General features: G+C 39.7%; 1 protein-coding gene across 1 annotated transcript in view; it reads left to right on the top strand.

Moving 5' to 3' along the window:
* The first annotated feature begins 6,308 nt into the window (after window positions 1–6,308).
* The window catches only part of sdr16c5b (short chain dehydrogenase/reductase family 16C, member 5b), a 28,659-nt gene continuing 21,146 nt past the window's right edge, over window positions 6,309–13,821 (top strand). The window contains exon 1 of the mRNA XM_059981218.1: window positions 6,309–6,811. Within this exon, the coding sequence (XP_059837201.1) occupies window positions 6,491–6,811 (321 nt within the window). The 5' untranslated portion in view covers window positions 6,309–6,490. The remainder of the gene's footprint in view (window positions 6,812–13,821) is intronic.

Genomic DNA, 13,821 nt, shown 5'->3' with positions numbered 1-13,821 from the left:
GATGATATGCCAATCTGTGCAAGCTTCTAAGAAAGTAGAGGTGTTGGCGTGCCCTCTTTAAAACGACACTTACGTGCTGATCCCAGGACAGATTTCTCTGATATGATAACACCCAGGAATTTAAAGTTAAGTTAACCCTCCCCACTTCCAATCCCCTAATCAGCACTGGCTCATGGACTTCAAAATTCTTCCTCTTGTAATGAACAATCAGCTCTTTGGTTGACGTTGAGTGAGAGGTCATTGTTGTGGTACCACTTAACCAGGTTCTTCTGTCCAATTTCCTCCCATAATTCAGTTCCTCAGGTCTGGTGGCAGCATCCTTGTAAAAATTTTCTGCACTCTTTTCAGTTTACTAACATCTTTCCTATAGAAATGTGAACAAAGCTGGACACAGCACTCCAAGTGTGGCCTCACCAGCATCCTATATAATCACACCATCACCTCGCAACTATTAAACTCAATGTCCTGACTTAGGAAGGCCAGCATACCGACAGCCCTCTACACTATCCTGTCTACCTGGGACTCCAGTTGCTGTGAACCATGTACTTCTACTCAAGGTCTATCTCTTCTACAATACTACCCAGTGCTCTGTCATTCACTGACATAGTCCTACCTGGATTTGACTTTCCAAAATGCAACACCTCATGCTTATCTGAATTAAACATAATTTGCCTCATCCCACCTATCCAACTGATCAAAGTTCAAAATAAATTTATTATCAAAGTACATAAATGTCACCATATAAATCTCTGAAATTTGTTTATTTGTAGGCATAAACAGTAAATCCAAGAAACAGAAAAAGTCAATGAAAGACTGCACCCAACAGGACAGATAGACAACTAATGAGCAAAGGACAATGAAATGTGCAAATACAAAAGAGAGCAAAAAAAGCAATAAATATCAAGAACATAAAATGAAATGTCCTTGAAAGTGATCCATAGGTTGTGAAAACAGTTCAGCAATGGGGTGAGTGAAGTTATCCCCTCTGCTTCAAGAGCCTGATGGTTGAGGTATAATTGTTCCTGAAACTAGTCAAGAACAAAATCACATTGTTTGATAATATTCTTCATTGTTCATGATACTACAGTTTCAGAGTCATCTACTAAACTTACTAACCATGCCTTGTATTTCTTAAATAGATTACTGATACAGATGACAACCAACAGTCTGATCCAGCGATCACCTGTGATGCCACCAGTCGTGGTTCTCCAGTCCAAGAAACAATCTTCCACAATCCCCTTTAGTTTTTATCATGTTGTTTACACTGGATGGCAGTCAATGACTTTGGTACCCATGTACAAAAATTATTGGCAACAAAAAAAATTAAAGTTATTTAGCAGTTTTTTAAATATTATAACACTAAAACATCTACACATGCTTAAAAACAATGACATATTTAAATTATTCAAATTAAACCAAATTTTTTAAAAAACTAATTTTTATTTTACCATTTACTCCACAGCCATTCTATCTCATCAATGTCAATAGGCCTACAACTAATCTGGTAAATGTTCAGCAGACTAACCGTACGGAATCTTTGAGGATCGTTGCCTTTCCTCACTGGTCACTAGGGCAGCACAGGTGCTCTAACATCAGCATTTGGCTGTAAGGAATGCTGGACTTACACTTGCACTCAGGAATCTGGAGCCTCTGACATCTAAGACCTTAAGACATAGGAGCAGATTTAGGCCATTCGACCCAATGAGACTGCTCCACCATTCCATTATGGTTAACTAACCCTCTCAACCCATTTTCCGGCCTTCTCTCATAATCTTTGACCCCCTGATTAATCAAAAACCTGTCAACCTTTGCTTTAAATATACGCTATGAGTTGGCCTCCACAACCATCTGTGGTAATGAATTCCATAGATTCAATATCCTTTGGCTAAAGAAATTCTTCCTCATCCCTGTTCTAAATGTATATTATTCTATTCTGCATTTGGGCCTTCTGGTCCTAGAGACCACCACTATAGGAAAAATCTTCTCCACATCCACTTTATCTAGGCCATTCAATATTTGATAGGTGAAATCAATAATTGGGTCATAGCTGTCAGAACTGAATGGTCTTTAAATGGAGGTTGATAAAAATGAGAACTGTTTATGTCAAAAGAATATTCTAAAACACTGATTATTATTTCTTAAGATTGGATAAATGCTTTTAGACATTTTCAGCACTCTCTATAAAGCAGCAGCAATGAATATGGTATTGTAGTAAGATGCAGATAATAGGAAGATCTTTATAATCAGTTTAGAATATACTATACATTCTACATAGTCTATCAAAATTTTGTGACGTGCAGCGACATTGTTAAAAAAATTGTTCTAGTAATGGTTAATGTGGTGAATAACATGTGATAGGAAGTTGTTTAATCATGTGTATTAAATATTTTATTTTAATGGAGAGAACTTCTTTGGGGTAGAGTTGGATGTGGTACTAAGAACAGAGAATACACACCTATATTTGCTGTTACCAGAGAGTTGAAATAGGAGATAGGATATTGTTTCATCCTTCTTTGAGAACAGTTTCCTGGACTGAATGGATAGACTTTGCCTTCAAATTGTAGTTGTCACTCAGTGGTGTCAAGGGCTACTGGTGACTCTTATATCAGCTGTTGCCAAGAATGGCAGGTAGGTTGTAAATTCAGTTTTATTGGATGGTATTAACTCTTCTTGTCACTAATACTACAATAAAACAATTTCATTGCATAATGACTGGAATCATATAGTATTAAACCAGTGTTATGCAGCAAATATATAGGATTCAAATCTCAAACAGCATACACACACACACACACACACACACACGCACACACAAGAATATAGGATTGCTTTATTCTTGCAGAACAACTTCTGATGTATACTTGGGTTTCTGTGGACAGGAGATATTGAGAATCAGGTAACATTGCTGCCCAGAAGCTGGGGGGTTTTTATGTGCACTAGAACTTAGAACACAGAACACAGAACATGGGACCTTTGGTCCATGATGTTATGCCAACTTTTTAATCTACTCTAAAATCCATTTAACCCTTCCCACCTACATAGCCTTCCATTTTTCTATTATCCCTGTGTCTTCTAAGAGTTTCCTAAATGTTCCTAATGCATTTGCCTCTACTACCACCCCTGGTAGGGCATTCCACCACCCTGTGTAAAAAAAAAAGCTTATCCTTAATATGGCCCCCAATACTTTCCTCCAATCATCTTAAAATTATGCCCCTTTGTATTAGCCATTTCTGCCTTGGAAAAATCCACTCGATACATGTTTCTTATCATCTTTTGCACCTGTCTGGTATATCACTAAACTTGTTGTTTTTTTCTCTTGAATACATTTGTCCAACTCAAATAAATTATAAAAGTGTAACACATTCTAAGGTTTCACTGCTAATGTAATGGTTTCTCTGTAGCAGCAATGTTTGTGTAATGACTAGAGATAACAGGGTTTGGAATGAGGGCTATCCAATGAGAGAGATGTTGTTCGTTCTTGTGGGTCTGGGAGCAGGGATTTTGCGGTCTTGTGCCGGGGAGAGATGAGGAGAGAAGATGTGAATGGAGAGAGTTGGTAGACCGCTAGATGGCATGGACTTGCAGTTAGGGTCCGAGGGTTGGCTACACTCGGAGGTCAATGGGAAACTAATGGACTGAACCATGAGCTTCAACGTTGCCCATTAAACTGTTTCATGAGAATGGGCCCTTTTCTTTCTTTTCTAACCATATTGTCAAATAAGAATTATAAAAAGCTCAATCATTTAATCGCATATTGTGGACTGTTGGTTATTTTGTGGTATTGATTTGTAACAGGGGACACATTGTGCAGCATCCATCCAAACAAGATTTCCTAAGTTTTGCCAGGCCGAGGGCTGTCTTTCCCTAGATTAAGCCGCTAGCCCAACCGAGAGTTACAAAAGCAACAAGTTGAAGCATAACTTTTTTGATCTTATATTCAGTCCCCTGATTAATGAAGGCCACTATCCTATTTGTCTCCTTAATAATCTTATCTATCAGCTGCCATATTCATGGATCTTTGAACTTATTCTCTCCAGCCTCTGAACTGAATTTTCTGCACTTTTAAGCAAGCTTATTTCATCAGCTGTGACAATGGATCACTCATCTAAAATGTTAATTCTTTTTCATCTGGCTGCTGTCTGCCCTGATTAATCCCAACAATTTCCTTTTTATCCAGTTTTCAAGCATCTGCGTTTTATTACTCTTCAAGCAGAATCATTACATTTCTCATATCTTCTTAAGACTTAGAAAGTGATCATTCAGCATGTGAAGACTATGATGACTTAGTGCCATGCCTCCACTTTTTCTCTGTAACCTATTACGTGTGTGCCCGTCAATTCCCTGCTGATTGCCTGTCACACACCTACACCAGAACAATTACAATAATCAAATAATCTACTAGCACGTCTTTATGACATGGGAGCAAATAAAACCACCCATGGTGTCACAGGGAGAATCTACAAGCTCAATACAGATTCTAAACACAGGATCAAAGGTTGAATAGGTTAGGACTTTATTCCCTGGAACATAGAAGAATGAGGGGAGATTTGATAGAGGTGTATAAAATTATGATGTGTATAAACAGAGTGAATGCAAGCGGGCTTTTTCTACTGAGGTTAAGGGAGAAATAAAACCAGAGGACATGGGTTTAGGGTGAAAAGGGAAAAGTTTAAAGGGAGCATTAGGGGGAGCTTCTTCACATAGAGAGTAGTAGGAGTGTGGAATGAGCTGCCAGTTGAAGTGGTGAATGCAGGCTCACTTTTAACATTTAAAAAAAACTTGGACAGGTACATGGATGAGAGGGGGTATGGAGGGATATGGTCTAGGTGCAGGTCAGTGGGACTGGGCAGAAAAATGGTTCAGCACAGCCAAGAAGGGCCAAAAGCCCTGTTTCTGTGCTGAAATGTTCTATGTTTTCTATGGTTCTATGGCCCAACTTAGGCTAAGGCAAAAGCACAACCAGTTGCAATACTGTTCTAGCCAATTAAGTTACCAAAGAAATGGACATGTGGCAACTTGGAAATCTGAAATAAAAACAGGAAAAGTTGCCAGTCTTGCTTGTTTGGGTTTGTTGAAATTTGTATTGAGTATGGGACCCATAAGTGTCTCATTTGGAAGAAGTGGTTCATAAGTGTTTAATTTTGCTAGAATCGCTGATTATACAACACTTTTAATAAGAGATAATTAAAGAGGTAATGCAGCAGTTCTAGTGGATGTCCTGAGATACTGAGAAATTCAAGATTCACCAGGATTGCTCACAATTAAAAATAAGATCAAATCTGCAGAGCTAGAGACAAAGTTACACACACAAAATGCTGGAAGAACTCAGTGGAAACGAGTAAACCGTCGATGTTTTGGGCCAAGACCCTTCATCAGGACTGGAATGAAGCCACAATAAGAAAGTAGGAGGAAGGCACGGAGTATAAACTAGCTTTGGATAGATGAAACCAGATGAAATGGACGATGGGTGGCTGGGGAAGAGGGGATCAAGCGAGAAGCTAGGAGGTGATGGGTGGAAGAGGTAAAAGACCAAAGAAGGAATCTGATTATTTATTTAGAGATACAGCGTGGAGTAGGCCCTTCAAACTACACCGCCCCAACAACACTAGAACTCCATTAAACCCTGACCTAATCAAGGGACAATTTACAATGACCAATTAACCTACCTGGTAGGTCCTTGGGCTGTGGGAGGAAACTGGAGCACCTAGGGAAAACCCACACATTCCACAAGACTCCGTATGGAACAGTTCTGGAATTGAACTCCAAATTATGGAACGCTATGGCGCTGTGGCACCCTGATAAGAGAGTGGACCATGGGAGAAAGGGAAGGGGGCAGGGGCAGAAGGAGATGGTGAGCAGAGAAGCAGTAACAGGGGAGCCACTATGGGGAATGGAGGTAGAAGAGTAAAGGAGGGGGAGAAATTTCCAGATGTTAAAGAAATCAATATCATGCCCTCAAATGTTGCTTCTCCAACCTGCCAATGGAATTACATATATATAGATGTTCAGCTGTGATTTTTGTATAGTTCCTTTGAATTCTGTCCTGCTTTACAACTCATACCGAAGTAAGGACATTTTGATTTGAGTCCATGTTGGGGGAAAAAACTTGGCGAAGTCACTTTATCGCTCATAAAGGAAGGAAATTTTCATGCAACCAGCTCCACAGGTGCAATTTTGAAAGCTAACACTAGAGGTATATTTTCACCAGCGCAGCATGAAGCAGCAAAATGCATCTCCGAAACCTATAGATGGCATTACTTGATTACAGAAAGGGGGGAAATATATACAAGCAAGAACTGGAATTGCAGGCTCCAGAAACGGAAGCGCAACAAGCCGTAGCCTGCAAAGCTGGAAATGCGTTTGAAGCGCATATAATTAACAAGTGCTTACGTGTTTTGATCAAAGGTCGCTTGTTTTCTGACAACAAGCCTGGCCAGGGTGTTCCGTGTGGAGAAAGACTGGATTAGTTGCGTGTCTCCGACTGAGCAGAATGAACTTCTTCCTGGAGACGCTCTATACGCTCGTTCTCTGGCTGTATTTCAGTCTGGAAGTCCTGGTGAAGCTCGTCCTGCCGGCACGGAAGAAGAATGTGAGCGGGGAGATTGTGCTGATCACGGGCGCGGGCAGCGGCATCGGGCGCCTTGTGGCCCTCGAGTTTGCCCGTCTGCAAACGGTGCTCGTCCTCTGGGACATCAACGAGGAGGGCAACCAGGAAACGGCGCGGTTGGCCCGAGAGCGGGGAGCCTCCAGGGTCCATACCTACTTGTGTGACTGCAGCAAGAGGACATCCGTGTACGAAGTAGCTGCCAAGGTCAGGGAAATGCATCCCCTCCGAGAACCAAGAATAAAAAGTTGTCTTGTTTCCCGGAGGTGACTGAGTGCTGTTTTTTTCAGAGAAGATGAAAGTTGGGCCTTTCATACAATGAATCACTAAAGAAAATTGATACTGGGTAGATGGGGTGGTAATATGAATAAATGTTTACTGAACAACAAAGAAAATGTTGGAAGCAATCAGCATGTCGGTTAGAGTATGTAATTAGGGGAAACGGTGTTAATGTTTCAGCTCTATAAGAAAATCTGACTGCACAGCCCTGGGCCTGGAAGATTAATGTTTCTCCTTCTGCAGAATTTTCAGTAAGTGTTGTCACATGTGGCATCAAGAAGGGACAGCTTATCTCTATTGTGAAGATGGTGAAGCTAATGCCTTGCTTTTTCTTTGTATAACAATAGTTTATTTTAGAGAAGTATTTGAAAAATAGACTGGTAGGCTTGTAATGAACCCTTGCTAGGCTTTGTGCCTTGTGTTTTATAAACCAGAGAGGTACTGGAGAGGTTACAGAACACAAGAAACAGAGAAAATGAATACAAAATATTGGAAATATTCAACAAGTCAGTGTGTGTGGAAAGAGACTTAGTTAATGTTTCAGGTCGAACATCCTTCATCAGAACTGGGAAAGTGAGAAAACAAATTCCTGTTCTGTTGTGGATGGGTGGTGGTGCTGACAAAAAGAATTAGGAGAATTTCTCTGCGAGAGTGATGCCAGGGTTGCCATAGTGATAGAATAATAATAACTTATTTATAGAGCACTTTTCGTACAAACAATACAGTTCAAAGTGTTTTACAAGAGGATAAAGTAGAAATTTAAAAAAGTGACATGTTAGTTAAAAGCAAGGTTAAGTAAATATGTTTCGAGCTGGCATTTATAAGTGTCAGCTGATTCTGTATCTCCTGTGTATTGAGTTCCACAGTTTAGGAGTGTAGTTTTTTTTTTAATAAAATGCTGATCTGCCAGTCTTCAATTGAGGAAGACTGTTTAAATTTAAGATACAGGTGGAAGAAGACCTGAGAGTTTGAGTAGAATCATAAAACAAGAGCAATTCTGTGATGTATTCTGGACCCAGGCCATACGGAACTTTAAAAACAAGTAAAAGTCGATTCTGAAAGATACAGGAAGCTATTGCAGATTAGCTGTGATGTGAGTGATATGCTCCCTCATCCTGGATTTTGTTAAAAATCTAACCGTGGCATTCTGAATAATTTGTCAATAGATTGCTTTGGAAGGTTAGTTACAGAGTGCATTGCAGTAAGTTAGTCTATTTGATATAAAGACATGAATTGGTTTTTCAGCATCTTTATATGACAGAAATAGAGGTACTTTTGCAATATTTCTCAAGTGTAGAAATGCTGCTGTGATCACTTTATGTGGAATTTAAAATTCAAATCTGAATCAAATTTCACATCCAGGCTTGTACTTATGACTTACACAAGGGTAGCCAAGTTCTCAAGTTTTATAAAGAAATTGGTCTTTTGGCTTGGGATCCAAGTAAAAGTATTTCAGTTTTATCTTAATTTTAGAAAATTATTGCTCATCCATTTGTCTATTACAGCAATAGCAGATGTTGGAGGAGATAGGATGTTATCATTGTCAGGCTCAACCGAGACATACAGTTGTGTGTCATAACTAGAAATCAGGTTTATGCTCTCTAATGATATCTCCTAAGAGTAGCATGTGTAAGGAGAAGAGTAGGAGACCTTTCTGAGATATGAGCAAAACCAATTAAGGACACTACTACAGAGACCAACCCAGTTCTCATGGCGATCTAGGAGAATATGTCTCAATTGTGTCGAAGGAAGAAATCTGATCTTGGAAGATCAGAGCTGAGGCCCTATTGGCATTGGTGCTGAGCCTGAGGCCACTGACAATTTTGGTAAGCGCTGTCTGCATGCTGTGGTTTGCTCTAAATTCTGACTGAATTTTTTTGAGAATATTGTTCTCTTTCAGAAAGTTGTTCAGTTGCTACATTAAATAGAGAAATCAAGCAAAAAGAGGCATGGTACTTTAGTGAAACGTATTACCACTTTAAAAAGAAGGCAGAGAGGAGTTGGTCTAATCCAGGATTTCGAAATTTTGGAAGAGTAAAAACGAGTCACTTGTGAGTATGGACAGCTCAAAATTGAATGATATCAAGAGCAATGTTTTTACCTGTTAAGTCCATGGGCACCTGAGAAATAGTCAGGTTTTCAGCTCAGTCAGTTTAATTCTATATTATTGGGTTGTTTTTGGTTTTCTAGATTTTAAGTCACTCTACAGAATGAATATTCTTTTCCCACTAGGACCATATACTTCCATGCAGCATGCAGTGAAGTGCTTGTTTAATTTTATTTACATACATATATATATATATATATATATATGTGTGTGTGTGTATATATGTATGTATAGGAACAGATAGAGTGTAGGAACAGATGTATGGGAGAAGGAAGAAAAAGAAGACAGTAAAGTTCTTTGTACTGTTAGAGATAAACAGAAAGGAAGGGGTGGAGAATTTCTTAAATGCATTTATTTTAATGCTAGGAGCATTGTAAGAAAGGTGGATGAGCTTAGAGCATGGATTGATACTGGGAAATATGATGTTGTAGCTATTAGTGAAACATGGTTGCAGGAGGGGTGTGATTGGCAACTAAATATTCCTAGATTTCATTGCTTCAGGTGTGATAGAATCGGAGGGACAAGAGGGGGGAGGTGTTGTGTTGCTTGTCAGAGAAAATATTACAGCGGGGCTCTGGCAGGATAGATTAGAGGGCTTGTCTAGGGAGATTATTTGTGTGGAATTGAGGAATGGGAAAGGTATAGTAACAAAGGGGTGTATTATAGACCACCTAATGGGGCGCAAGAATTGGAGGAGCAAATTTGCAAGGAGATAGCAGATATTTGTAGTAAGCACAGGATTGTGATTGTGGGAGATTTTAATTTTCCACACATAAACTGGGAAACCCATACTGTAAAAGGGATGGATGGTTTGGAGTTTGTAAAATATGTGCAGGATAGTTTTTTGCAGCAATACGTAGAGGTACTGACTAGAGAAGGAGCAGTGTTGGATCTTCTGTTAGGGAATGAAATAGGTCAGGTGACTGAGGTATGTGTTGGGGAGCATTTCGGGTCCAGTGATCACAATGCCATTAGTTTCAATATAATTATGGAGAAGGATAGGACTGGACCCAGGGTTGAGAATTTTGATTGGAGAAAGGCTAACTTTGAGGAGATGTGAAAGGATTTAGAAGGAGTGGATTGGGACAATTTGTTTTATGGGAAGGATGTAATAGAGAAATGGCGGTCATTTGAAGGTGAAATTTTGAGGGTACAGAATCTTTATGTTCCTGTTAGGTTGAAAGGAGAGGTTAGAAGTTTGAGAGAGCCATGGTTTTCAAGGGATATTGGAAACTTGATTAGGAAAAAGAGAGAGATCTACAATAAACATTGGCAACATGGAGTAAATGAGGTGCTCGAGGAATATAAAGAATGTAAAAAGGATCTTAAGAAAGAAATCAGAAAAGCTAAAAGAAGATACGAGGTTGCTTTGGCAAGTAAGGTGAAAATAAATCAAAAGGGTTTCTACAGTTATATTAATAGCAAACGGATGGTGAGGAATAAAATTGGTCCCTTAGAGAATCAGAGTGGACAGCTATGTGTGGAGCTGAAAGAGATGGGGGAAATTTTGAACAATTTCTTTTCTTCGGTATTCACTAAGGAGAAGGATATTGGATTGTGTAAGGTAAGGGGAACAAGTTGGGAAGTTATGGCAACTGTAACAATTAAAAAGGAGGAAGTACTGGTGCTTTTAAGGAATATAAAAGTGGTTAAGTCTCCGGGTCCTGACAGGATATTCCCTAAGACCTTGAGGGAAGTTAGTGTGGAAATAGCAGGGGCTCTGACAGAAATAATTCAAATGTCATTAGAAACGGGGATGGTGCCGCAGGGTTGGCATATTGCTCATGTTCCATTGTTTAAAAAGGGTTCTAAGAGTAAACCTAGCAATTATCGGCCTGTAAGTTTGACATCAGTGGTGGGTAAATTAATGGAAAGTATTCTTAGAGATGGTATATATAATTATCTCGATAGACAGGGTCTGATAAGGAACAATCAACATGGATTTGTGCGTGGAAGGTCGTGTTTGACAAATCTTATTGAATGTTTTGAAGAGGTTATGAGGAAAGTTGATGAGGGTAAAACAGTGGATGTTGTCTATATGGACTTCAGTAAGGCCTTTGACAAGGTTCCGCACGGAAGGTTAATTAGGAAGGTTCAATCATTAGGTATTAATATTGAAGTAGTAAAATGGATTCAACAGTGGCTGGTTGGGAGATGCCAGAGAGTAGTGGTGGATAACTGTTTGTCAGGTTCGAGGCTGGTGACTAGTGGTGTGCCTCAGGGATCTGTACTGGGTCCAATGTTGTTTGTCATATACATTAATGATCTGGACGATGGGGTGGTAAATTGGATTAGTAAGTATGCAGATGTTACTAAGGTAGGTGGCGTTGAGAATGATGAAGTAGGTTTTCAAAGTCTGCAGAGAGATTTAGGCCAGTTAGAAGAGTGGGCTGAACGATGGCAGATGGAGTTTAATGCTGATAAGTGTGAAGTGCTACATTCTGGTAGGAATAATTCAAATAGGACATACATGGTAAATGGTAGGGCATTGAAGAATCCAGTAGAACAGAGTGATCTAGGAATAATGGTGCATAGTTCCCTGAAGGTGGAGCCTCATGTGGATAGGGTGGTGAAGAAAGCTTTTGGTATGTTGGCCTTTATAAATCAGAGCATTACATATAGGAGTTGGGATGTAATGTTAAAATTGTACAAGGCATTGGTAAGGCTGAATTTGGAGTATTGTGTACAGTTCTGGTCACCGAATTATAGGAAAGGTGTCAACAAAATAGAGAGAGTACAGAGAAGATTTACTAGAATGTTACCTGGGTTTCAGCATCTAAGTTACAGGGAAAGATTGAAAAAGTTCTGTCTTTATTATTTGTAGCGTAGAAGGTTGAGGGGGGACTTGATAGAGATATTTAAAATTATGAGGGGGATAGATAGAGTTGACGTGGATAGGCTTTTTCCATTGAGAGTAGGGGAGATTCAAACAAGAGGACATGAGTTTAGAGGGGGCAAAAGTTTAAGGGTAACACAAGGGGGAATTTCTTTACTTAGAGAGTGGTAGCTGTGTGGAATGAGCTTCCAGTAGAGTGATAGAGGCAGTTTCAGTATTGTCATTTAAAGCAAAATTGGATAGGTATATGGACAGGGTTTGATAATCCATCCACAATTAATGTTTGGTAACCAGGGAGGTGTAAAACAATAAATGTGGATTAGCAACCCACTGAAAGCTCATTTCACATCAGTGGTTTTTCAGGGCTCCTGAATAGTAAATGGATTGGGAAAGTGTTGATTTCTGAAGATTACACTACTGGAGTATGTTGCAAAATGCTACTTTTCTTAGAGCAAGAGGGGTCTTTGACAACAACTTCCAAGTTTTCATATGAGCAGTACAGTGCAAAGACAATTACAGTGCAAAACAATAAATAAATTACAAAATAAATAATGCAAAAAGTTAGGGTAGAGTTCATGGATCTTTCAGAAATCTAATGATGAAGGCCAAGAAGCTATTCCTGAATTGTTGAATGCAGGTCTTCTCTTTCCTGTACCTCCTCTCTGAAAGTAATTAGGAGAAGAGGGTTTGTCCAGAATGGTGAGATTCTATGATTGGTGCCGATGTCTTGAGACACCCTCTCTTGATAATGTCTTTGGTGGCGGGAAAGATTGTGCCTGAGATGGAACCAGCATTTGTAATCTTGTATATTGGAGTTTCCATACCAGTCAGAATGTCCTGCATCGTATATCTGTTGAAATTAACAAATTACCAAATCTCCTTAAACTCCTAGCAATGTAGAGCTGCCTATGTACCATCAATGTGTTGAGCTTTGGCGAGATCCTTGATGAAGTTACCAAACAGGAACTTAAAGCTGCTCACTGTCTCGACCCTGACTTCTCAATGAGGACTAGTGCAGGTTCTCCTGACTTCTCTTTCCTGAGTCCACAATCAAATCTTTAGTATTGCTGACTTTGCAAGGTTCTTGTGTCTCATTCATGTACACTGTCTCATTGCCATCTGGGATTTTGAGATCCTTAGCAGTTGCATTCATTTAAAAATAACACTGTTTTTGCTAAATTCATACTGGAAAATCTCATGTCACAAATTTGTCATTTCTGAATATTGTGACACATTGCTTCATGTTTGCTCCCCTACTTGCCATTTTTAATCAGATTTGACTAGAAGATGCCATACTTGTTAGAAGTAGTGAGTGCAGGGTGGGAGCCATTTGTAAACTCAAGTTTCATAAAATAATTCCGTTGTATGTTGGAGTGGCCAGACTTGAGCATAGGCTAAAATTCCTGAGTCTTTTGGAGTCATTTAGTTAATCGTAGAACTTGAACCTAGGAAGTTAGAGTGAAAGATATAACAAATGTAGACAGGATGGTAGCTAAGGCAATGGAATACTTCTCCTCTAAGATATGGAATTGTAGAGTACCTAACGATCTCTGTGATGATGATATCTGCAGGAAGTGCACAAACTTCATCTCCTGACTGGCAAAGCCAAGGAACTGGAGCTGGTGTACTTAGGACCATCCAAGAGACCGAAAACTTCATAGATGAGAATTATACTGAGGTGGCCACATGGAGAGTGCTGGCTTCAAGTAGTAGATGGGTGACCACCAGGAGAAGTAAGTAAAGTAGACAGATGGTGCCGGGTTCTTCTTAGGCCATTCTCCTCAGCATCAGATTTACACCTTTGCCAACTGCTGGGAGTGGTATATGGAAGGGTAAAGTCAGGTGCTGTGATAATGTTAGGAGATTCAATAGTTAGGGAAACAGACAACAGATTCTGTGGCCACAGAGAAGACACCAGGGTGGTGTGTTGCCTCTCAGGTGCTAGAGTAAAGGATGTCTCAGAGTGGCTGCAAAATATTCTCAGGAGAGGGTGAG

Source organism: Hypanus sabinus, chromosome 1 (assembly GCF_030144855.1).
Source record: "Hypanus sabinus isolate sHypSab1 chromosome 1, sHypSab1.hap1, whole genome shotgun sequence".
In the NCBI taxonomy this organism is placed as follows: domain Eukaryota; kingdom Metazoa; phylum Chordata; class Chondrichthyes; order Myliobatiformes; family Dasyatidae; genus Hypanus; species Hypanus sabinus.
Note: the sequence above shows the minus strand (reverse complement) of the source record. Positions and strands in the feature narration are given on the sequence as shown.